Source organism: Pollicipes pollicipes, unplaced genomic scaffold, assembly GCF_011947565.3.
Source record: "Pollicipes pollicipes isolate AB1234 unplaced genomic scaffold, Ppol_2.1 Scaffold_4295;HRSCAF=5057_pilon_pilon_pilon, whole genome shotgun sequence".
Lineage (NCBI taxonomy): Eukaryota > Metazoa > Arthropoda > Thecostraca > Pollicipedomorpha > Pollicipedidae > Pollicipes > Pollicipes pollicipes.
In genome coordinates, this window is record NW_023596461.1 from 35,345,505 (window position 1) to 35,371,877 (window position 26,373).

The window sequence follows — 26,373 nt, forward strand, 5'->3', positions numbered from 1 at the left end:
AAAATGTTACTGACAGCCAATCATCTTCCGCGCTCCGTACCACATGTGGTGCATCATCGTCTTTGCGAATGTATCAGCGGCTATGCTGTTTTGACCATAAACTTAACACAACCTCTAATATCATGGCGATCTCATGACGTTTCTATGGCGTCATTTATCAGAAGGTGATTTTGAAGTTGGCTGTAAATAAGCCTTTTCGTACTTTGCAGGCGTGTAACTCAGGAAGCAGAGCGTTTTGTGTCTTAAAAGGGCATATCCGTGAACTGCATCAAAATGTCCTCACGCTGGCTAGCTCAGTTCAAAATGCCATAAAAATGTGGAACATTCCGAAATTTCTAAGGCCACCTGTTTTTGGACAACGTGCCGGTGGGCGGAAAAACTACTGCCATTCGCAACATAAGCTTGAAATCACTCGTCAGGTATTTTCGTTATCGCGTTTCACATCTAGGCACATATTCTCGTAAACGTCACTGTTGAGCCTGGCATACACCTACCACTTATCAGCAGTAAGTCAAAGGTGAGAAGCACATGTCAACAGGATTTCCGTGGGCATTTCCATTCGGTCCATCATTCCGCTTTTGGAGTCACGAATATGTCCGTTTTCTTGTACACCAATGTATTACTTTCATCATAACAACACTTGACACAAGACTCTCCAAAAACATCGTGGTCTCACCTTATAAACTGGTTCTCACACACTAGAAAACACTAGGTGTTTAGTACATGGTCTTGTAGGCCGGCGCAGGGGCATGCGAGCGATCAGGCTTGTAGGCTGGGGCCGGGGCATAGGAACCAGCAGGCTTGTAGGCCGGGACCGGGTGGTAGCTAGGCTTGTGCTCCTCATAGCGGGGCTCCCCAGTGTAGGTCATCTCGGCGATGTAGCCTCCGTAATCGTCGTGGTCAGCGACGTACGTGACATGCTGGGTACGGCCGTCTGGCAGGTTGACCGAGTAGTAGCCGTTGATATTCTTGGTGTCGCTGTTCTCGTTCTGGGAGAACACGGCACCGGAGTCTATCTGTAGTAATAGTCATTAGTTTGTACGTCGCTTCAAAAGTCTCCATTCAGAATGTTTAAAATGCGAGCATATTTAGAGGGCACTGAAATCCCTCACCACGGATTATTACTCCATCCCTTCCACTGTTTCATGAGCATGATTTTTGAATCTAATGAAACTAATCATTTAATGCTTTCATTGTTTTGAAATAGGAATCGAGAGGATCCATTGATGAAAATAAGTTGATGTGCCTGCGCCTTATTTATGGCTTAGTTTATATGACGACAGCATCATTATATTCGTTGTCATCGCAATGAAAGGTTCTTTGGCAACAACATTTTTCCCTTTTGTCTTTTCGTCATTCATCGGACTGCCAAAGATCACATTTTCTTTTCTGCGCAGACTTCCTAGTTCAGTTTTGTCAGGTCTCGATGAGTGGTGTTCCATTGATTGCTTCAATTTCTTTGCAATGTCGGGATTTTGGCCTTCGATATTTGTCCTTTTGAATTGATGAACTTGAACTTGATGAAATTGAATTTGATTGATGAACAGCAGCCCACCTCCAATGTCCCAGCTGAAAAGGTTGATTAAATTTAAGATTTGGTGTGTATTTTAAAAGCAGACAGAACACTTTGCCGTGAGTTAAATTCGCGAGTGGGTTCTTCAAAATTCTACACGGTACATGGATACAAAATCAAGTTTTCCTCTTGTACAATGGAGTGAATAACCTGTAACCTTGACCGAAATCGATCAGTGACCACCCGCTCCCCTATCCCCCTCTCCCACCGACTTGCGTTCGTCTCTGTGCTGTGATGTGGTTGTCACCAGTTCCGGAAGTCTTACATTTTATATTGTGTTGAAGAACGTGTAAATCCATGGTGATGCTGTAATTAGAACCAGAAATAAACGCTGCACATAGCGCTAACCGATTTCTTGCGGTTTAGTCGTACGCCGAAGCTGATGAAGCATACCAAAGAAATGATATCAATGACTCGGCAGCATCACTTACACACCAAAGGAATGATATCAGTGACTCGACAGTATCACTTACGCACCAAAGGAATGGCATCAATGACTCGTGAGCATCATTTAAAGCATTCTTTTTTACGTATCCCACTAGCTGCTTACCATGACAAACTCAGTGATTGTCCAGCGTTGAAATCTTGTCCTCTAGATTTACAACGCTGTTGTAGTGGTTTTAAGCGTTCTTAAAGCCTCAAGGAAACTAGTCTTGCTACAGCTGCAAATGATGGATCTCTTATGTCACCAGCGATATCACAGGCTCAAAAGAGATGGGTGGGCTGTTTTGCCAAAGCAGCGAGCTTATCTTTACAAAACCTAAATACCACAGTCGTTTCTTCTCATCCTTGGGAACTTATTCTTCTTCTGATACCTTTGATATCTCTGATTATTCAAAGCGCAAAAAATACAAGTCATGCATTTGATCGGCAATATGGCTCATCTTTTCACCGCTTCTAATGATTGGCTGAGTGCTTCATCGACGTTTTAGCAATGATCCCGTTTCAGAACTAGACACAAGCTTACGCATCCAATGCAGTTTCGCGCGTGCATACATTTTAGATGGCCAGGTCTAATCCAAAGATGGGGGACGCCTGGGAAAAGGTCTTCTGCAGACATGTCGTCGTTTCCTCTCGTGTTTGAAGCAAAACTACGCTCCCTTTATGGTACAGTAATTTATTGGCGGTCATCACGACATAAATGCCAAATTTCGCACGAACAGACTTTCATTATAAATATTTGTTCACACCAGAGCACTAGGTATTCAGTACTTGGTCTTGTAGGCCGGCGCAGGGGCATACGAGCGAGCAGGCTTGTACCCCGGGGCGGGGGCATACGAGCGAGCAGGCTTGTACGCCGGGGCGGGGGCATACGAGCGAGCAGGCTTGTATGCCGGGGCCGGAGCATAAGAGCGAGCGGGCTTGTAGGCTGGGGCCGGGTGGTAGCTAGGCTTGTGCTCCTCATAGCGGGGCTCTCCAGTGTAGGTCACCTCGGCGTTGTAGCCTCCGTAACCGTGCTGGTCAGCGATGTACTTGACGTGCTGGGTACGGCCATCGGGCAGGTTGACCGAGTAGTAGCCGTTGACATTCTTGGTGTCACTGTTCTCGTTCTGAGAGAAGACGGCACCGGAGTAGTGGTCGTTGACGGCATAGTCAAACTGGTAGGGCGTGTCGTAGTTGGCTGGCTCCTTGTAGGACGACTGGTGGTAGCTCGGGTCATGAGAGTACGCCGGCTGCGGGGCGTAGCTGTTGGCAGGAGCGGCGGAGGCAACAGCCAGCAGAGCGGCAGCGATGAACACCTGTGGAAGTAAAAATGCTGTCATTTCCTACAAGTCCATCTTGTTACATCTGTGGTTCTCTTCTAGCTGGTTCTGAGATATGAAGTGGTATTGTACCACTAACCAAAAGAAAGCTGATCATTGGGGTTGGAGCATGCAGATTTGCACGAGCGTGCTGGTACTTGCCTTCATGTTTGTAGCGTTGGTCTTGCCGACTGATGCTGTGAACGGCGAACGGCCTGGTTTTATACGGGCTCACGTTCTTGACCTTGACAAAGAGGCTGGTGCGGCCCGTAGTGAATTGACCGTGCAGGACAGCGATGCATGTTCGGGACTTCCGTTGAATTTAGTAGCAATTGACATGAGGTGGCAGGAAGGTGGTCAGTTAAAGCCTTCATACTGTTAGTTACTTGAGTTGCGCTGGAACAATGCGACACGTGAGCGTTGCAGCGCGGCTGCCTGTTCTTGATCACACAAACGGTCGGAGCGTGAACGGCACTTCAATTGGACGACACACAGTATAGTATAACTGCGAACAATTTTAAAAGTTGTAGATCAGCGCGGCTTACCAATAACGCACTAGGACTTGATGAAAATATGCAATGATATCACGAAACTATTCTATTCCTTCTAGCGGAAGCAGTTCTGTGGAACGAGACGTGCATCGGAGAGCCAAATTATTGTATTGTTTTGGGACATGGGTCAATTTATTTCAAGTCAACCAGGCACACTCGTGCTTACTTCACCTCATGGGCCCGAGGTTGGCCTTTCATCTCATTGTCTGAAAAACATGGTACAATCTATATTCTTTGAACAGTCATGCAGTTATAGGCCAATTTTTGCCGTTCATCTTAGAAAACATGTGAGCGATCTCTTCTAGATCGGTTGCACATCCAGTTTAAGCATTGGCAGATCACGCACAGCGGTGCGCCACGTCAGGTCACCGGGCGTGGTCGGCTCACTCCGTCGGCTAATGTGACAGTGATCTTGAAGAGATGTATTTCAATATAAATCAGGTCACTTAGATAGTCTTCCGAAGGATGCAAACAATGTCTGAATGGCGAATGCGTATCTGTCGTCCTTCACAAGTCTTGCATAGTTGGAAACGTCGTGCGCTTTTCCACCATCACAGCACACCCATAGCCGTTATATCAAGTTGATCTAAAGTTGCATTGCTATATTTTCCAATGCCACATTGGGAGCCGGAGGAAAGTCGCCTCGGTTGCCGACAGTACGCATATAATTCAACGCCGGCTCCGCGTAAGCAAGACCGGGGGCAAATAGAGCGTCATTTTATGATAGAGCTTTATTCCCAGGAGATCGGGAAAATAAAGACGCACAGTTTTGCTCTTTTTAACAAGTGGTTCCAGCGAATGCCCAATGAAAGGAAACTATTATAATTAGGCGAAGATCTCGAATGGAGAATGTATGGAAGACCACGCCTCGGAACTTAAGATATAATTCGATTTTGTGATTTCAGCATATTTCCACATATTCGACCCCACGTCGTTTGTGAGTTTTGCATTTGTATCATTGAACGCCAAGGATATTTTTTTGTCTAGTTGATGTCAGCACACATGCAGCATTAACAGCATGCATGCAGTATTGGACGAGAGTGCTGGTGCTTACCGTCATGTTCGCAGTGTTGGTCTTGTCAACCGGTGCTGTAAACTGCGAAAAGTCCACCTCATACATACCCGCTGTCTTGACCTTGACTTGGAGGCTGGGCGCGGCTCCATGAGTGAATAAAGGTCAGTGCTGGAAGTGAAACATGTGCGGTGGCTAGCTTGTTGTCAACGGTAATACAGGTGAGATAACATTTTTGCATACCCTATTATTTGATTTGACTACGAAAGACCGTAACCTCCTGATCATTCATGTCCAGTGCTCATGATTATCTTAGATGGGCGTTGCACCCAGTCGTCCGTGAGTATACGACTAGATACAGCCACCTTTAATTCGGACGGGCTTCGGTGCAGCGGGCGAGCCCTCAACGACCCAATCTTTGCGGCGAGAAGTAAGTACGAACACAGCCGCAGTAATCATTAGATTACTCACCATGATTCTGTGCCAAAAAATTGGGATCGGTGGGTGCCTGTAGGGAAATGTGAAACACTTGAATAGGTCAGCTTGGTAAAACATTAATTGTGAAAGACTCTCTTTGTGTGCTTGGCGATTCAAACATGTTCAGTACACGTGTAAGACATTGACATTTTTCACTCATGTATAAAGAACAGTGACATAGCGTTATGTAAACAGCTTGCAGTCGCAAATGCGTAGTACGAATGGTAGGTGTACAATGCGACGTGTCCGATTAGCGACGTGTCAGCCATTGTTTCTAGCATCTTACAGCAAACGCTTCTCCTCTTAGTATCTTGTCTATTGACCGCGTAAATGATTGGGTTGTGTGTGTGCGTGTGTGTGTGTGTGTGTGTGTGTGTGTGTGTGTGTGTGTGTGTGTGTGTGTGTGTGTGTGTGTGTGTGTGTGTGTGTGTGTGTGTGTGTGTGTGTGCCGTGTCTGTTGAACTCGTGATTGATTATTGTGCGTTAGGTCTGCCACAGTTTTTTGTGGTGTTTGGTGAGCTCACATATTGTAGTAAGATTTTCCCGTTGGTAATACGGTGAAGAGATCGCCGCTCGGGGCTGTTATGTCGTTTTGATCTTGGCCGTGCGGGGTGACCCACATTCGCGCTGTCCTGTCCGCTATGACCGACACCGGGCGCGGGGTTAACGTTATGCCCGGCCGCGTGTGGCGGCATTCTTCCGTCGCTCGCGGTTTCCGTGATGTTGTTTGGAATACCGACAGGAAATTGCGTGTTTTGGTGACATGGCAATGACAAAAACATCATGTTGACATGATCATCCGATTCGTTCCCTGTCCATTAATGTTCTTATAGTGAGAAATCTTGATTTTGACTTCCTGGAACGTACGCCCTCCAAGGTGAAGCATGCCGTTGAATGATAGCGCGGAATTAACTCTTGTCAACATTAAGTCATGGGACTTATTACGGTGTTCAGCTGTAGCACGCGAGTCATGCGATACTAGTTAAGGAGATGCATTGTTTTTTACGCGTGACATATTGATTTCATAAAATAATCTTGGAAGGAAAACACATTTCACGCTGCAAACAGAAATCACTTGGGGAAATGAATGGGATGCGGCCGGTCACATTCAACTATGGAACAGCGCATCAGGTGGGCGTGACACAATTGCTTCCTAGACGATTCGGTGGGTCAGTTCAAGGTCGGGTTGGCAACGGGGAGGGGCGACTGGCTGGCGACCGACTCAATATTGATTGAGATGATTTTGCTGCTTTAGGTGTGCATGCACCAGTGGTTGATATTCAACCGCAAATAACTGCACCCTTGTGTGGGGTGCAGGATGCTATTGTGCACTGTGGTCAATTAACACAATTCTGTGTGGGAACTGCCATATTCGCTTGAAGCCGAACGCTACGGAGACGGTATGGACTTATGTTTGGAGCGCAAGCATATGCCTCTCTGGCATCATCAGTGAGTTTTGTCTTAAAGATATATGGAGGCAGTTATACCCCTCTAAATAGGAATAAACGTGGCGGCGATCAGGCCAACCACAGCAAACGCGTACAGGTGATGTATCTGTTAGCGAGACACTTTGCTGTAGCGTTGACGTACAGGCGATTCCTAAATTACTAAAACATTACGATTACGATTTTCCGATACGATGCGACGATACGATTACGATACGATACGATTTTAGACGATTACTAAACAAATCATGGTGGTGAAGTATTACGAGAAAATAAAGCTACCCCAGAGATATTGCACGAAATATTACAAGGAGATATTCACGTCAAAAGGTCCAGCTGAAGGGACAATGGTTATACTTTTTTGGAGTGATCAAGCTGCAAAGCTCACCGCACGGGAACATGGGCAATGTGACGGTCTGATTGGGGGCGAAGAATGCAAATTAGCGTTGAGTAGAAAGAACAAAGTTAACGCTCCGGCATCACCTGATTTACAACGGAATCATCGCTCACTATTGTAATTATCTCAAAAGCATCGTAGCCGTGTACATCAACGACGTTTTTGTTCACGTTTTCTTTAGCCCAGCGTCGGGGCATCGTAGCTCTGGTTCCCAGGAAAGAAGACCAGGCCGGATGACAAAACAGGAGGTCTCGATGTTTACGAAATTTAAGTTATATAATTGTTGCAAAGGTTATTGCTACTCGCATTGGCTGTCATCCATAAATGGGTGTCTCCAGATAAAACTGGATTGGCGAATGTTTATTTATTGGTGAAAACATAAGGTTAACGGCACATACCGTTAAGTATTGGGATAACGATTAGACTGGAGGATTGATGACTCCTTGCGATATCTGGCTTCGCTCGATTCATTGGAATACCATTGTTATATCTGTTCATGGGCGTACAATTTTGAGGACAATTCAGTGCCGTGGATAAAGTTCTCAGCAGTAATGCCCTTTCGGCAGTAGTGCACAGCTGGTTTACATCAAACTGATTTTAGTGTGGTCGCGTCACGTTCTGGGAATCTCATATGAGGGAAATGTTGTTCGACTTGACAACATAAATTTTAGAGATCAATATAGAAATTAACATAAGCATTTTTGGCACCAGAATGAATAGTGTAGAGGGAATTATATGCTTCTTTTCTGACGAGATAACATTATTCTGCCAGTCAATCAAACAACTGCAGCAATCGGCAGAGACAGTACTGCGCGCCAAGAACGAGCTCAGCAAATATTTTTGGTTGAGCCTAAACTTCAACAAGAGTCGGGTGATGTCGGGTGCTCAGAAGGACAGTAACTGGTCCGTTTCAGGAATACAGACCGCAAAGATAAGTGGAATGAGAAGGTTCAGAATTAAGTGATGCGATTCATAATGCGAGACTAGCCACGTAAAGTTGCTAAACGAATACTGACCCAGGATATGGAGCATGGTGGGATGAAAGGATGAGACGTTCAGAGATGATGCCAATCATTAAACATGAAGTAGATTAAGTGTCTATACTCGAACCGGGAATCAATTAGGCGTAAACTGATACGGATACGAATGACACTTGGTCGTTAACCGACATGTTCAAAAACAGCCCGGGCAATAACGAAATAAAGCGCTTTAGTTTTCGAAGATTTTATAGAGATATAAGTGCTGGACTTAAAGAACACATGAGTTCACCTACACAGCAAACAGCATAAAGTTAAAATGATTTGGCACCATAAAAACATTCGAGCTAACAAAAGGATCGTATTTATTAAAAGCCTAAACCAGCAAGCAATCAATATGATTGATAAGTTGACGATGAATGGTGGACGTATAATGGACGTAAACTATATTAATCACAACATTTTAAGGTCGGGACCGAACTCCTGGCACAGCAAGCGCTATTACGAACAATACCACAAAGGTCCAAGCTGATGGTCGTAACGAAACCTTGGCAGGTGTTCAAATGACGTTGCATGAGAGAGGTGTCATTGTCATACATGGCTGGATGGACTTATATACATTAACACGGCAGAAGACAGATGTTGACTTACGTGCCTTCGCTTATAACCGCTCAATACTGCTGGGCATGGCACTGATTTCAGCAATGCCAGCTGTTGCCAACACGTAACGAAACCTGCCAGCCGGCCATACGCCCTAAAAATGAAAGACGTGGCTGAGGGTGCCACGTGGGACTTACCTTGTTAGAACTAATATCGAATGGAAGTCAGATTAGAACTAAAAGGATGTGATCTGTCCCAAAGCCCTTTGCCGTCTACGGGCAGTAGATCCTAAAAACAGAGGTGCACAACATAGTGACGAGCCGCAATTTTAACTTCGTCGATGTGATTTGGGCAGGACTGCAACTCAAATACATTGAGATTTCTCCCATACTGAGATGATCCAATAAGTTCAAAATATCAATGTTCCTGTCAGTGTGCATGCCCATGGGAAGCTTTAGTCAGGTTTCTGTTCATGTAAACGGGTGTTAAAAACTACCACTCGTATTTACAGACCCTAACCTTTTGAAATGCGCAATTCGTGTCAATTCATCCCGACTGATGTAAGCACTCAGTAACTCATTCCAACGGAAAATTACAAAATTAATATGTCATTGCAAACAGTCACAGTCACTTTACATTGGTTCATCACTCAGCATCCTTGCCTTGTCGCTTGCATGCCGCCACCTCCACCAACTATAGAAGCTTCTTTTCAATTCGTGCCACTAATGTCGGCGTAATCCGCTAGTGTGTCATTGCTATAAGTTGGGAAGACAAGGGTAACCTCCACACGCAGCATTGTGCTGACACAAACTCAGGCCAATATAACCTCTTGTGAAGACACACGTGTGACCTCCACACGCCTCAGTGCTTCGTCTGCGCACACATAACTCAGACCCATAAACCTAACCCTCCCTCTCTTCTCTATCATCTCCTACTCTCTCTATATCTCTCTCTCTTCTCTCTCTCTCTCTCTCTCTCTCCTCTCTACTCTCTTATCCTCTCTCTCCTTCTCTCTCATCTCTCTTCTCCTCTCTCTCTCTCTCTTAGCTCTCTCTCTCTCTCTCTCTCTCTCTCTCTCTTCTCTCTCCTCTCTCTCTCTTCTCTCTCTCTCTCTCTCTCTCCTCTCTCTCTCTCTCTCTCTCTCTCTCTCTCTCTCTCTCTCTCTCTCTCTCTTTCACTCGCTCTCGTTCTCGCTCTTGCTCTTACTCTTGCTCTTGTTCGTGTTCTAGCTCTTCCTCTTGTCCCTGTTCTCGTTCTCGCTCTCGCTCTCGCTCTTGCTCTTGCTCTAGCTCTTTCGTAAGCTGTCTCGCTCGCGATGTCTTGTCTGATAACAATTCGTTGTGATTCAAGATTTTTTAAGTTGAATAATGATTCAAAACACAAATTATCAATAACTGGCTCAATTTGATTCGTAATTTAATTTTGTTGGGTCTGATTCTGATCCTGATGCCGGAAACATGGATATAATCATGTCTTGAAACACCTTGGCTCGAACGAGAGTGGATGTCACGTATCGGGGACTTTGATCGGAACTAAGAAGTTGCGTTGGAACACTCCGTAATGCATTATATCAATGGTCAATCTCAAACAGTGACGCGGAATAACTTATAAAATGTCAGTGTCACGTTTCCAGGCGGAGGTTCTGGGTTAGGTTAGGTTGTAGGGCTAACTGAGTTGACACATGTTTTGTTTCTGGTTGAAAGCTTGAAATGAAGGAACCTTTGAGAGAACTGTCCTACCTCTGTGGCATATTTGAGAGAAAAACCATACTCTGGTGAAACCCCAGCGAAATTTAGTCTTGTAACAGCTGGGTGTACTGCTACTGCTGCTCCATCAAGTTAGAATAATGATACACATTTTTGTTATTGTCGAGTTGAACTTATGTTGCTAACGTCTTTTTACAACGCCACATTTCTTCCTTTCTTGAGAGCTCCACAGTTTATCAAACATGGCCAACAACAACAGTGGTTGCGATGACTGCAGTTGTCGCGAGAAGTGCTGTCATGACGACGGCAGAATCTGCGTAGGGCCGTTATCAGCTGTTACGGATCAGAGGTATCACTTCTTGGCTGTTTTAACCCGCATGTTCCAGACCTGTGGCAAAATGTTACCAGTCCCAGTGCTACTGTGCCACTTTCACTGGTGTCAAATACGTCATTACAAATGAGCGTTTGTCACTGATACAGCGGGTAGCAAGGTCCAGGCACCGACAAGCGCATTCGTTAAGGTAATGTTCCACTCTTAAAGATATTGAGCTACGCATCCGATATGATAGGAAATGCTTCGTTGTATCTATTGGTGAGCTTTCGAAATTAAAAAATGACGCTAAGTAGCAAAATTTCAAAGTTTATAAAATCGGGCCCCATTACATCATTGTTTGACGGCGTCATGAAATGGGTTTGTGACGACAGCAAAACATGGCAGCATCTGGCAACCAGACCTTAAGTATACCTAGAAACACACGAAAGCTGACGCCAACCGGCCTTTCTCATCGCGGCTGCTATGTCGGGGGCGGACTGGTGGGTGGGTTGTTTGTGGATTTTTTTGTCCTGGTGATGGCCGTAAGAAAAGCTTTCGTGGACTGTTTGACATGCCCAACGTAGCGTTTGCCAGCTTTTATGGCAGATTATTAAAATCAAAGCACGATGTGCTCTGCTGCTGCTGTTCCTCCTTTGCTGTTGGTGATTTCGACAATACTTTATCGGCGACCCATCGTTGCGCGCAGTGCTGTAACTGTCCTTATTGCAGGTGACTGGAGATGGGGTGTCGTGCCAAAATTAATAAATCTGTAACATTGTCTTTATTGTTTGTAACTGGAAGTGTGGTGTCATGCGAACATTAATAAAATTGAAACCTTGTCATGCATTGATTGTCAAAGCTTTGCTGTTGCTCTGGTGAAAATGGTAAAGTTGAGATACCAATATTTTTTTGTTTTGCTTAGGATTGCTCATGCAATTAATAGTCAAACCTGATATAGCCATTGTGATGCAGCGACATTGTTGCCGTAGACAGTCCTTTGGCATTGTTAAATAAATTTTACCAGTCATTCATAACTTATAATCTGCTATCTGATAGGCTTGACAAAGAGTACTCAACCAATGTGGTACATTATGTTTTGGCGCTGGACAATAGTTTCATTTTGCCACTCTCTTGGTGCTGTTCTTTGGCATGACATAATGAATAACCATATGTTGTTTTTCGACTGGAATCCCTTCCGCTTTCATAATAAATTCCAGCATGAAAGGGTGGGTCAAGCATGCGCTCTTGCACTGACTGCCCATCTGACATATGACTGACCAAAAACACATGATACAATATACAAATTACCATCAGCAAAGCAGACAATCAAAAAGTGGCAACACTTGCTCAGCCTGCTTCGGGAATCCGGAAAACGCACGTAAGAAACATACAAACACATCTTCCACTTTCATGGTCATGCAACATGCTGCACCCATCAGGCTGCTTTACTAAAAGATAACAGGAACGTTTTACACGTGGTGAAATGACACTGCAAACATGCTGACCTTCCACAAGGCTGGGGACATGACAAGTGCGTGTAGTTATGGTTGGATGGGCAGCATGCAAGGAAGTGATGAAGCTCCCAGTGCAAACCGGGTTCATGATAAACATATTATTAAGTACTGTCCAAGACACCAACAGCAATACTATTCCACACTTCTCAGCACCCAGCATCCCACGCAAGTTGCAGTGACCATGACATTGATTACTCAGGAGGAATGCTTGCCTGCATACAATATTTGTGAAGTCAGTGCAAAATGCATCAGTAACAATAAAGCTACATTTTCAGAATTCTTTAGGGAAAGACAACTTTGCAAAGCCATATAATGTGAGTCTACACTGAGTATGTTCATTGCTGAGCTGCAAGCACAAGCTCCTGCTGCCAAAATGAATTGCTGATATAATGGCATACAATATACTATATACAAGCTGTAATACTTCAATAGGTTTACAATGTTGACACGATCCTAATGAAGCACCAGTACCAGTACTTGCCTTTGTACAGCCCTACAACAAAAGTGCTAGTGTTTCTCTTAGTTTGCTAGCATTCCTTTGTCGTGTTCAAACACATACATAAAGGTAGAGGCAGGCATCAGTATAAATAGGCATCAATATATCATATTTTGTTTGAATTCAGTAGACGGAGGAATACCAAAACCATGCCTTCTCTCTCTCTCTCTCTCTCTCTCTCTCGCTCTCTCTCTCTCTCAGAACAAACCTCGCACGCACACTCCCCATCACATCAAGACCGATACAAGCCACTCTCACACCACCAGTTATCACACGCATTTTGAGCCCGCGATTCACGCTCTTTTGTCAAATAAGTGTGAGCTCACATTTGCACATCTCGCAGGACTATCAAACTTCAGTTGCTGTCATCATTTCCGCACAGATCTTCAGTCACAAGACCCGACTTCACCGTGACCTCCCATCGCAACAAAGTCTCAACGGGGGTTCATGATAATGCGGCTAAAGAGCTTCTTCTTGTGCAGCACAGTTTTTTGTTCAAGATCTAAATTTATGGTACCATATGTGTTAAATACTTAGGTAAATGTCTCTAAAATAACTGTAGTGCTTCCCTAACTTCATAATGCCTTGCCAACCCATCAAACCGTGCAAGGTTCTGTGCTCCGGTACACGAAGCGCCAAACGAACTGTCTGTAGGAGATACACTAGTAGAATAAGAAAACAAACACGAGCAGGAGAAAAAGACAGATTTGCCGGCGCGTCTTCTTTCTTATAATTTCGGGGGGGGCCTCATTTTTGGGTCTCCGTACTTTTCGCAGACAGTGGCGTTTTTTTATATTATTGACCTATGGCTTAGAACTATGGAAAAATGACGCTTTCACGACGGTTGTCGCACAACCCGAAATTTCTCACGCTTGTGCTCTCGACACGCATTCAGCAGTAAATTCTTACTGACAGCCAATCATGTTTCGCGAACCGTACCACATGTGCAGCAACATCGTTGTTGCGTATGTATCAGCAGCCATGCTGTTTTGACCATAAACATAAAACAGCCGGTAATATTATGGGGATCTAATGACGTTTCTATGGCGTCATTTACCAGGAGGTGATTTTGAATTTGGCTGTAAATAACCTTTTTCGTACTTGGCAGGCGTGTAGGTCAGGAAGCAGGGCGCTTTGGGTCTTTAGAAGGGCATATCCGTGAACGGCATCAAAATGTCCTCACGATGGCCAGTTCAGTTCAAAACGCCTTACAAATGTGGAATATTCCGAAATTTCTAAGGCCACCTGTTTTTGGATAACGTGCCGGTGGGCGGAAAAACTACTGTCATTCCCAACACAACTTGAAACCACTCGTGATATATTTTTGTGATCCCGTTTCACATCTAGGCACATACTCTCATAAACGCCACTGTTGAGCCTGGCGTAAACCTTCTACTTATCAACTGTAAGTCAAAGGTGAAAAACACATGTCAACAGGATTTCCGTGGGCATTTCCATTCGGTCGATCATTCCACTTTTGGAGTCACGAATATGTCCGTTTTCTTGTACACCAATGTATTGCTTTTATCATAACAGCACTTGACACAAGATTCTCCAAAAACAACGTGGTCTCACTTCATAAATAGGTAATCACACACCAGAAAACACTAGGTGTTTAGTACTTGGTCTTGTAGGCCGGCGCAGGGGCGTAAGAGCGAGTGGGCTTGTAAGCCGGATCCGGGGCATAAGAGCGAGCGAGCTTGTAGGCCGGGGCCGGGGCAAAAGAGCCAGCAGGCTTGTAGGCCGGGGCCGGGTGGTAGCTAGGCTTGTGCTCCTCATAGCGGGGCTCCCTAGTGTAGGTCACCTCGGCGTTGTAGCCTCCGTAGCCGTCGTGGTCAGCGACGTACTTGACATGCTGAGTACGGCCGTCCGGCAGGTTGACCGAGTAGTAGCCGTTGACATTCTTGGTGTCGCTGTTCTCGTTCTGGGAGAACACGGCACCGGAGTAGTAGTCGTTGACAGCGTAATCAAACTGGTAGGGCGTGTCGTAGTGGTCCGGCTCCTTGTAGGACGACTGGTGGTAGCTCGGACCATGAGAGTACGCCGGCTGCGGGGCGTAGCTGTTGGCAGGAGCGGCGGAGGCAATAGCCAGCAGAGCGGCAGCGATGAACACCTGCATGAACACAAATTATGACAGGTTGCGGTTCCTTCATTCGTAGTTCTCCGTACGACATCGCTCAGCCTTACAATGTCATCAACGAACAAGCACTACAATGGTATACATTTATGACACTAGAAGCTCAAATGATAGCCGTCAATTAAGTTCGTGCGTTCTTGAACACGTCGTCAATGAGAGCTTTTAGAACTGACCTCCATGTCCGCACAATTGGTCTCGTCGACTGATGCTGTGAAAGGAGACTGGCGTGGTTTTATACCAGGCCTCTCGTGCCCTTGCCAGCGAGGAAGGGTGGGGTCTCATGACAGGATATGCGGCGTTATCCGCATCGAGGTGTAAATGTAATAATGTCCGCTTCATGTTTTGCATCAGACTGTGAGTTAGTTTTGTTGATTCCGCACAATGCGTTATTCGCACCGCACAAAACCTAAATGAGTGCGTTAGGATTACATTTGCTGTCGCACTATCTGTAATAATAGTCATTAGTTTGTACGTCGCTTAAAAAGTCTCCATTCAGAATGTTTAAAAAGGCGAACATGTTTCGATGGTACCGGTATGCTTCACCACGGATTGTTACTCCATCCCTTCTACTGTTTCATGAGTATGATTTTTGAATCTAATGAAACTGATCAACTAAAGCTTTCATTGTTTTGAAGTAGGAACGGGGAGGATCCATTGATGAAAATAAGTTGATGTGCTAGCGCCATATGTATTGCTTAGTTTATATGAAGACAGGATCATTACATTCGTTGTCATCGAAATGAAAGGTTCTTTGGCAAAAACATTTTTCCCTTTTGTCTTTTCGTCATTCACCGGGCTTTTCGTCATTCACCATTTCCTAGTTCAGTTTTGTCAGGTCTCGATAATTGGTGCTCCATTGATTTCTTCAATTTCTTTGCATTGACGGGATTTTGGCCCTTGATATTTGTCCTCTTGATTTGATTGATGTTTATTTTCGATTATGGACATTAAGGAGTATAATACTGATACTAATAGTACGATGAGTGGATTGGCGCATAAGCGGAACACTTAAATTTGAACGCCTGTCCTAACAATAACAAGATATGGTCATCACCGCCAGGGAACCCGCGACACACTGCCCACACGCCCGATCCATCAGCCTACACGGGCCAGGCGCCCGCCGCCACTCAAGTCTACACATATAGCCGCCTCAGGCCGGCGGCGGGCGTCCGGGCCGGCAACGTCAACCAGCAGCCCGTCTGCTGCCCGCGCAGGCTGGAAGTTTTTAGGCGAATCGTTTAGTCTGAAAAATAAATGTGTGGAAAAATTCTGCTGTATGCTGCCGATTGCGATCCTGTAAACCGTTACCTGTGAGATAGATACTTAGTTGGAGCAAAGAGGCAATGATGAAGAACAGAAAAGAAATAAGCAGAAGGGTTACTCTAATCATGCATCAAACATGGCCATGCCACTGGGGCAAAGCACACCTGATATGAGCATATCACATTATGAGTTATGGATCTCAAACCGCGAGCCGCGGGCATAAGTGCCATACATCAACCACAATAAACACGCAGTATGGAGTAACAATCAGAAATGCAACAGGGTCAGCATCGCTACGACGTGCATTCTAAAAAGCTGTATTCTAGCAGTAAGTGTGGGCACTGGGACCATTAAACCAAGCTGACAACATACTTCTTAGAAATACGAACAAAGTACGAATGCCGCGGCCACCGTATTACACACAGCTACCAGGTTTCGGCTGAGGTGTAAGCAAAGCGCATCTCGTACTAGCATATGAGGTTTACCTCTCCGTTCGTATTTTACGTCTAGCTTTCCCCGGCAGTCGCAACGTCAGCGTATGTTGCACCACTCGCGGCGTCTGCTTTGTCCGGTCCGCGGTCCTCATTGGGGGCGGCTGCCCCGAATGCTGCACGACGACGAGTCATCTCAGCTGCCCCGACAATCCTGTGTAGGTCCCCTTCTGTTTTAATTTGAGGTGTGTTGCTTCCTTCCGCTGTTTTCATTGTCATTACGCAGCCATCGCTCCAAGCTGCCCAGATTGTGTTGTGTCGTCTGAGCTGGCGAGCGGCATACATCACCTTCTGGTTCTTTTTAGTCAGGTTTTCAGTGGCAAACGCCCTTGTGATGGAGTCTGGAGTCAGACAAGAGTGCCCAGGTGGATGGGTTGTCTCCAGCTGCTTACGGGAGCTCCATACATCTTCCTTCTTCGTGTAGGACACAAACTTGCCGATTAGCGGTCGGGTGCGGCTGCCGCCGTCCGGGTCGGGCTGAGGTGTACCGACCCGATGAGCGCGGTCAATGTCGCCTGCATGAAGCTGGACGCCCATAGTTCTGGCTAGGTCAATGGCCATGCGCACCGGCTTTTCGTTTTCGGTTTCAGCCATGCCGTTGAAATTGAGGCAGTTCCGTCCGGAGTACCGCTCACTATCTTCAATTGCCTGTGACTGAGCTCGGATGATTTCTTGTTGCTCACTTACTTGCTTCTTGAGCTCCTTGGTTTCTTTATCGCGAGATTCGAGCTTCTCCTTGAATATATGTCGCAGAGTGTTTCGCACTTCATTGTCGTCAAAGCAGGCAAGAAGAGCTCGCTTCAGTGGCTCCTCAGTCAGAGCACTCATTTTCTCACCTGCCCTTATCCTCCGTTCCTCTCCACGTCACCCTTGAACCAAGTGTCACTCGCCTGGCACCCGTGCGACCCGCTATTACTCACGAGCGGTCACACTTAAGGCTTCGAAACGGACTGGCGCTCGGCCTGACACGGCTGTTTACGGCCCCGGTCGGCGAGGGGAGCGAGGGTCGCGAGCTCTGACCTGGGCGTCGGTCAGGGACGAACTCTCTTGAGAATGTGTAGTGTACCAATTTTGCTTGCACTTTCAAATCCGACCATTCCAACCGTTCCAACCATTTCGTAATGAGTCTAAGCGAAGAGTTTCTGCACCATCTCAAGAATATCATTGTTTTTAAAAATTGATAGTGCTGTCGTCTGCATAACATAGACACGTAATATCAGAGATATGCAGTGACATATCATTTACATGCAAACTTGTAGGAAAGTCCCAGATAGAGCCTCAGGAAACCACCATACCAACTTGCCCATAAACGGATGAGGTACGTTGCGCATTGTCTGCTATTTTCTAACACGCGCCCAGGTAGCCGGCTAGATACCCTTCGCTCGGGTGGGGGTGTCGATTTGACCCCCGACTGAGATCTCGGGAACTAAGAAAGCTAGAGACACCAGATTTACAAGGTGTATTGATCTGTACGTAAACTCACTTAGGGCGAACTTTCAAGTCCCTAGGTCATGACTTTCGGGTCAAAAGGTACAACAAATTAAAGTTCAAGGTTGGTCTCCAAACTGCTCCCATACCCCAGGAACCGTTTCTATGCAAAAGGCCTCATGCCCATCAAGGGTAGTGACCTTGATTAAACTTTTGAAGGTCAATGTGACCAAAATTATGCAAGATTGCTTTGGGTTTTGCATTTGACTAACCGACAAAGGTTATGCTAGGCAGTATGCTCCTCAAACAAAATGTTGACCTGGGTTATTTTATGTCAATGACCTATTCTGACCTCTCAGAAGTCCATGGAAGATGTATAATGCAGTTCCTGCTATCAATAAATTGAAAATGAGCAAAAGAATCTGTTCCATACAACAATCTCCAGAGCAACAAAACAGATTGGTTTTGACCTTGGTTAGACCTTCATACCTGAGCTTAGGTCAATGTCATTTGCTCATTCCACTGTTGTGTTGCCTAAGAAATCATCTCAGAAATGTATGGCTTTCTCTAACACTCCGTTGTTGGGTCAGATTGAACGATTCCCTAGAAATTGCTTTCGCTGCAACCATGGCCTGATTTTGACCTGCCATAGGTCAGCGACCTTGCAAGGTACGTCTATTAAATTTGACTTGGGTATCTTAATAAATGTATGGATGATGCCATCATTCTGAAAAACGTCAGGAAGTAAGTCAATATCAACAGTGTCACAAGCTTTTTCTTATCAAAGTTTACTCCTGAAGCATGTTCGACTTCTTGAAAACTATTGGTGATATGCTCTTCTGTAAGCCTAATCAACATATGGCTCTTCACTTTATTTCTGGAAGCTAAACTAAGTGCATGTGAAATAAATCACCTTCGTTAAGGCAGTGCATGGGTCGGTTATACGAGATAATTCCATTTTTATAGAGAGATTCTTCAATACACTAATACAAGACACAATACTTGATACAAGACACCAAAGAGCAATTCGGCTTTATATTACAAATAGGTTGTCACACAGCAGGAAACGCTAGGTCTTTAGTACTTGGTCTTGTATGCCGGCGTAGCGGCATAAGAGCGAGCAGGCTTGTAGGCCGGGGCAGGGGCATACGAGCGAGCAAGCTTGTAGGCCGGGGCCGGGGCATAGGAGCAAGCGGGCATGTAGGCCGGGGCCTGCGCATAAGTGCGAGCGGGCTTGTAGGCCGCTGCCGGGTGGTAGCCAGACTTGTGCTCCTTGTGCTTGTGCTCCTCCTATCGGGCAGGTTGACCGAGTAGTAGCCGTTGACATTCTTGGTGTCGCTGTTCTCGTTCTGAGAGAACACAGCGCCGGAGTAGTAGTCGTTGATGGCATAGTCGAACTGGTAAGGCGTGTCGTAGTGGTCCGTCTCACTGTATGACGGCTGGTGGTAGCTCGGGCCATGGGAGTACGCTGGCTTCGGGGCATAGCTGTTCGCATGAGCGGCGGCGGCCACAGCCAGGAGAGCGGCGGCGATGGACGTCTGCAGGAATCAGATTATTATAGATTGTAGTTCATGCGTCCCTCCAGGAATATTTCGCCTAAAAATATTTCTCAGTTATACAACGGTATCATTGCATTGTGGTTCGAGTGAGAGGTGGCACTCAAAGCTACGCGTTCTGCTTTCTGCAGCGAATAAGAGGGGCTACTGACCTTCATTTTTGCAGAGTTAGTCTTGTGGACTAATTCTGTCAACGGCAAGTGGCACGGTTTTATAGGAGACTACTGTGGTGACCGTGCTAGGGATGGAGAGCCAGGTCTCATGACAGAATGTGTGGCGTTGTCCGTATCTAGATGTAAGTGCAGCAGTTTCCATTCCTGGTTTAGATCACATTGTGACATTTTATGTTGACACTGCAGAGCAGAAATGAAACAAATGCCGATGCGTTAAGTTTTGTTCCGCACTAGTTGTAGTTGTTGGCATTAGCTTGTACAGTGCTTCATTTTTCTTTAAATGAGAATGCCTGGAAAGATGCCAATGTGTCGCATATACCCGTATAACTCATCACAAGTTACTTCATACTTCTCCTTGTTTTCATAGATAAGACAGTAGTAGCAGTTTCATTCCTCGGAAAAAACAGGAGTTTGGAGATATAGTTGGGTTGATATTTCTGCAATATGCCTTTACCGAAACTATAGCAAAAGTGAATTCACTTCTGCTATTGTTTCGATAAAGGCATGTTGCCGAAATATCAACCAAACTATATCTCCATTCTCCTGGTTTTTCTCTTATGAATAAGGCTAATACTACTGTCTATGTGAACAATGTTCCCCGCTAATGCACTGAAGAGCTTACGTAATGCTGCTTGATTTAGGGGATTTACCTTTCGTACAAATGGCTCTGGCCAACTTCGCCACGTAGCATCCTTAAATGGGCAAACAGGAATGTGAAACATTAGTCGATGTAGCCATTTTACGCTTGCTCATCTGCTTCTTATCAACCTTACATCATTGGAAGTGCTGGCAAGGTACCAGGATCTCATTCGAAGTGTCTGCCCAGTTGGAGGTGTAATGACGTCCACATTGTTATTAGTCTGTGGGTTGTTTAAGTTATCTGCATCACCCTTCACGTAGTGTTGACCTTGAAGGAAGTCACCTATGGGAAATGATGGTTATTTTTCACGAGATAACGATACATTTGGATAAAATGACGCATTCACGGGATTCAATAATGACATGTTTTATGTGAATTGCAGCTGAGGCATTAAGGTACGCCCTCGCCTGGGACAGGATTTCAGACTTATTTGACCATTCTATAGGCCGTGCAATGAATTGTACAAAGGGCTGGATTTTAAGAGGACTTTTTCGGATGGAACAATATTTCAGACTATCGTCCCCGTCCGGTGTGGGTGTGTGCACACCATGCTTCGGCCCGGTAACTCTTCAGCAGTCGTCATGTGTCCTGGGTCCTGTGGCGGACTGGATGATGCTTGGTTCAGCGCTATGGTGAGCCATAATAGAATTCCTACACGACATTGTATGTTACAATAATATAAAATTACTACACATTACGCCTGCGAATCGCATGAGGAAAATTTGGTTCAGAAAATCTGCTGCCGGCTGTGACGCACACCTGATGATAGTTAAGTACCATCCAGTCGTTCTGAGGCCTCTAAAACACTGGTCGATGGCCAAATAGGTAGCCAGTCGAAGTCTTGTTTACGTACTGACACATTATGGGGACGACAGTCGGAACGCTTTTCTCATCGGTGATTATAAAGCTTCGTCTCAATCATCTCGTAAAACTGTTACCAAAGTTGTTTTTATTGGGGTATGGAGACATGGGTATAGATTTATATGTTTTGTGACGCCGCTGACCCTTGCAAGGTTAAGTTGCCCATCCCCAAAACGTTGGTTTCGCCGTCCCCATATCCTTTTGTCTGTAATTTGATAAAAGCGTAGGAAAGAGGTGACCATCAGAAGATATTTTTACCAAGACAATATGGTTATCTATACTTGTGGTGGCGTCACCATGAAGGTCGCCATGGAGGTAATGCATCATCAATAGATCCACGTGGGCCCTCGTTGGCGAGCCATATATGAAAATAAATCCTGAAAGGCAAACCTACCATTACGCGTTTCGCCCCATCAAAAATGTGGTCAGCATAACATCAACCATCTACCTAAGTTGGGCTTCCACGGCGACTATTGGAGACGCAGCAAGGCAAGGTAAGTGCTATTTGCGAGCATTTTACGCATTGCAGACGGCGTGCTCGTGGTAAGACGATGTCTGAATATCCGCTTCACTAACTATGTTTTGTCAAAAGATTTCACCTATGACATAAAACGCAGCTGCGCTTCGTTACATTCTGATGCATATGTTTGTGTTTGTTTGAATATGGATGTTTGACCTGTCTGATGTCATGATAACGAAAATCATACATGGCTACTATTGTTTTAGCAGTTGCATAAGCGTCAGGAACTACGCTAGGTAGCAAGTTCCAAAAAACACAATGTTGACCTTAGTCATTTTATGTCAGTGACCTGTATTGATTTTCAAGGAATCCATGGAACTTGTATAATGAGGTTCCTGTGATCATTAACCCCAAAATGAGGATCAGACACTACCATATATACCAAGTTCTAGAATAAAAAACAGGCTAGCTTTTACTTCGGGCTGACCTTTATCCCTGACGCTAGGACACTTATATTGAAACTATGTTAGAGACGTATGACTTCGTCTAACACTCCGTTTTTGTATCGGGCTAACCGACTGCCTAGAAACCATCTCGCTGCATCCATATCTTGACTTTGACCTGTCGTAGGTCAGCGACCTTACAACGAACACCTGCATCTTTGATACCAAACGATCAGCTATTCCGTTGTCTACAGTGGTGCAAAATTGACGTGGCTACGCCGCACCTTCTGCAACCACTCCCGAGGCCTTCAGGGGGAGGTAGACAAGTTGACCCACACTCGAGCGCGTGTCGAAGTAGGTGTGTAGGAGAGTTTTTCTACTATATCAGAAAAGTCAAATATTCGTGATTAAAACGGAACTTCAGGTTAGAAGGGTTTCATGAAAGCAAGTTTTCAGTGAGCTGTTTTTCTTGGAACATGTGCGACACGTGATGTGTGGCGTCATGTTTTTGCCCATTCTTGTTTAGTAATTCCACTACAAATCGCCCGGACCATAGCGCGGTATAGTCTTCAACTTTGATGAAAACATATGTAAAGGGTACCTTCATGGTGAAAACACAATTATCTAAGTTCAAAAACCGCACGGCGTACCGACAAGGCACTTGGACTAACTGAAAATACGCAATGATATTACGAGCCTTATCCTGTTATTTAAGCCAACAAAAACACTTGTACAACATGAGGGCAGGGAGAAGTGCATCCGAAAACCAAATATCTATATTTTCTGCAGATGGGTCAATATCATGTTCAAAATCAACTAGTACACATAGTGCCCTAGTTTGACCTTTCACTTCGTTTGCTGAAACAGATGGCAGCTTCTTTGTTCTTAAAACAAATATGCAATTAAAAACCAATCTGTTGCCGCTCAGCCTAAACAAAATGTCTAGGATTTCTTTTAGATCGGTCGGAAGTCAATCTGAAGAATGGTGGATCACGCACCTATGGAAGCAGTGTGGCTCACACCTACGGTGTAACTGCGGTCATGATCTTGGAGCGATTTATGCTCATTTTAAAACCACTCATGTAGACACTATTTGTGTTACTCGTGAATACTGTTTGCATGGTGAGTGCGTGTTAATGGACCTTACGTACCTCTCGTACCTCACGAGTCGTGTATAGATGGCAACTTCGTGCGCTCCCGAGTCGTTACACCACGCCGATAACCTTTATGTAAAGTAAATCTAAAGTGCCATGGATTTGTTTGCCAATGTCACATCTAGAGCCGTAGCAAAGTCGCCTCGTGTGCTGGCCAGCATGCGCGGAACTGCACACATGGGGTTCAATACAGCACGCATATAATTTGACCGCGGCTGTGCATAAACCAGGTCGGGATTAAACATGGGTCAGTTCGTGGAGAGCCTCATTCCCAGGAGGTCGGAGAGATGAAGAACTTCAGTTTGGCTGTTTTCAGCGAGTGGTCCCAGGGTTATTGGCTTTGATTCATACGGCACTCGACAAGAGTCCTGGTGCTTACGTTTATGTTCGCAGAGTTGGTCTTGTCAACTAATGCTGTAATTAGCGAATGGTCTGGCTTATGCAAGCCTGCGGTCTTGACCTTGACTGGAACGGCGGGCGTGGCTACATAAGTGAATATGCGTCAGTGCTGAAAATGGGCCACATGGGAGTATCTAGCTACTTCCCAGTTGCAGTGAAAATGAGATTTAATTTTCATATTTCTATTGCCTGATTTCAACACGAAAAATTCCTCATTATTTACGTCCAGTAGCAATGATCATTGTAGACAGGAGAGGGGGGAGGGGGGAGGGCAATGCACACAATTGTCCGTGAGTACTCCAGAGGATACAGCTACTTTTATCTCGCGATACATCATGCTACGAGTTGTGCGCATTGAGTGTCAGATGAACGATGATAGAATGTCAAGTTGTGCCACCATGCCGGCCCGCCCATTACGTGCCCAGAAATGTTTATATTTGTGGACATTGATGGCATGTTTATTACTTCTCAGGGTGAAGAAACAGTTTGGGTGCAGGTAAAAATAATCATGAGATGAGTTTCGTTTACTGACATCCAACACCCTGCGCAACACCGGCGTAAACCATACCCAGATATCAAGTACCCGTCACCGCAGTGACAGGGGTGGAAAAAAGGAGCTACAGAGGTCAGCTGAAGACATTAAAGCACAAGGATAAAGCACAAGGCCAAGGATTCATTCGGAGATATCTGTTATATCGGTCTCAGGAGATTGAAAAACTTTGTATATTGGTATATGTAGGTCTCCGTAGATAACGTTTTTCAAGATGCATGGGAGGTGTTTGGGTATCGTTGCCGCAGGTCACTTCCTAGTATGGCATTAATCCAGTAAACCAAGTGCACTACCCTCGCAACAGTCGCATCAGAAAATGCTCCAGACATTCATGTATCCATCTAACAGCCTCATCTTACTCTAGGTGCCATATAATGATAATTTCAGTTAAGGCGACGCATCTGCATCGAGAATCGACTGAGATAACATGCAGTATAGAGTAAGCCTGAAGACCGCTGCAACAGAGCCTCGGGAAATAACACCAATTCTTCCCTTCTGTAATCGGATTGTTCCACATTTCAAAATATTGCAGCGTGCATCAGATACGATGAAAAAGGCTCACTTATAACTGTTGGCATCGTTTTAGGTGTAAAAGACATCTCTAGACAACGCAATTTCTCTGTTGAGTGAGTATGCCCCTCAATACGCCATGGTTTAGTTGCATAATTGCACGTTGCACTGCGTTGATTGGGAGCCCATGGGCGGCCGATATATCTGGAAATTGTGATCACAAACGTCAGATAAAAACGACTCGAGACTAATATTCTTCTTCGTCATGATCGCCGCATGACTGATGGAATGGCCGAACTTGAATGACGTTACTGCGGCGCCATTGATGTCAGGGTGACCTTGAAATAGTCTTGAAATGGATTTGACAATGAAATGGTGAAGATTAAAATGAATGTGGGTTGTCGTATAGGTGCTCCGTGGTGAAAATGAACTTACCGCCCCTGTGTGTAGGTGGGCAGAGAAAGTACTGGTCATCAAAACACAAGTTTGTGACTGCTCGTCAGATATTTTTGTAATCCACTTTTCACACCAAGGCATCTGTCGTCGTATACATCACTGTTGAGCCTCGCATAAAACTTCTACTGCGTAGTTGTAAGTGAAAAAGGTAGAAACACCTGTCAACAGGATTTTTGGTGGGAATTCGGTCGATTGTTCCACTTTTGGAGTGAGGAATGCGTCCGTTTTCTGTGCACCAATGTATTGCTTTGATCAACACAGCACATGATACAAGATTCCACCAGAACGAATTCGCCTCACGTTATAAATAGGTGATCACATACAGCATAAGGGACAATGTGTCTAGTACTTGGTCTTGTAGACCGGCGCAGGGGCATAAGAGAGAGTAGACGTGTAGGCCGCAGCCGGTGCATAAGAGCGAGCGGGATTGTAGGCTGGGGCCGGGTGGTAGCTAGGCTTGTGCTCCTCGTAGTGGGGCTCTCTAGTGTAGGTCACCTCGGCGTTGTAGCCTCCGTAGCCGTCGTGGTCAGCGACATACTTGACGTGCTGGGTACGGCCGTCGGGCAGGTTGACCGAGCAGTAGCCGTTGACATTTTTGTTGTCGCGATTCTCTTTCTGAGAGAAGACGGCACCGGAGTAGTGGTCGTGTACAGCGTAATCAAACTGGTAGGGCGTGTCGTAGTGGTCCGGCTCCTTGTAGGACGTCTGGTGGTAGCTCGGGGCATAGAGTACGCCTGCTTCGGGGCGTAGCTGTTGGAGGGAGCGGCGGCGGCAACGGCCAGGAGAGCGGCGGCAGCGAGCACCTGCAAGAATACAAATTACGATAGATTACGGCTTTCCTTTCTTGTATTCACATTCCCCCGTATGGTAGCGCTCAGCTTCACAATGTCATGAACTGCCGAGAGTTGGAATGGTATGAATTTATGACACTGCACACTGAATGAGAGCCGTTACTGACTTTCGGTCGTTTTTGATTACGCAGTGAACGACAGGGCTACTGACCTTCATGTCTGCAGAGTTGGTCGTGTCGACTGATGCCGTGAACGGGG

General features: G+C 45.5%; 1 protein-coding gene across 1 annotated transcript; it reads right to left on the bottom strand.

Annotated features, from left to right (window-relative positions):
* Positions 1-716: 716 nt before the first annotated feature.
* On the bottom strand, positions 717-26,332 carry LOC119097477 (uncharacterized). Its single transcript, XM_037220507.1, has 5 exons — positions 26,327-26,332; positions 25,898-26,074; positions 19,482-19,660; positions 3,091-3,259; positions 717-920 (listed from the first exon to the last, which is right to left on the bottom strand). Exons 1-5 carry the CDS (start codon positions 26,330-26,332, stop codon positions 717-719), a joined length of 735 nt encoding a protein of 244 aa, XP_037076402.1.
* Positions 26,333-26,373: the final 41 nt, after the last annotated feature.

What these genes read in the sequence shown, in the direction of transcription:
- LOC119097477 (XM_037220507.1), bottom strand. An exon ending in ATGTCAACGGCTACTGCTCG is followed by an intron (nt 19,661 to 25,897) that starts GTCAACCTGCCC and finishes TGATTCCTGCAG; the next exon opens with ACGTCCATCGCCGCCGCTCT. An exon ending in ACACCAAGAATGTCAACGGC is followed by an intron (nt 921 to 3,090) that starts TACTACTCGGTC and finishes GGCCGTACCCAG; the next exon opens with CATGTCACGTACGTCGCTGA.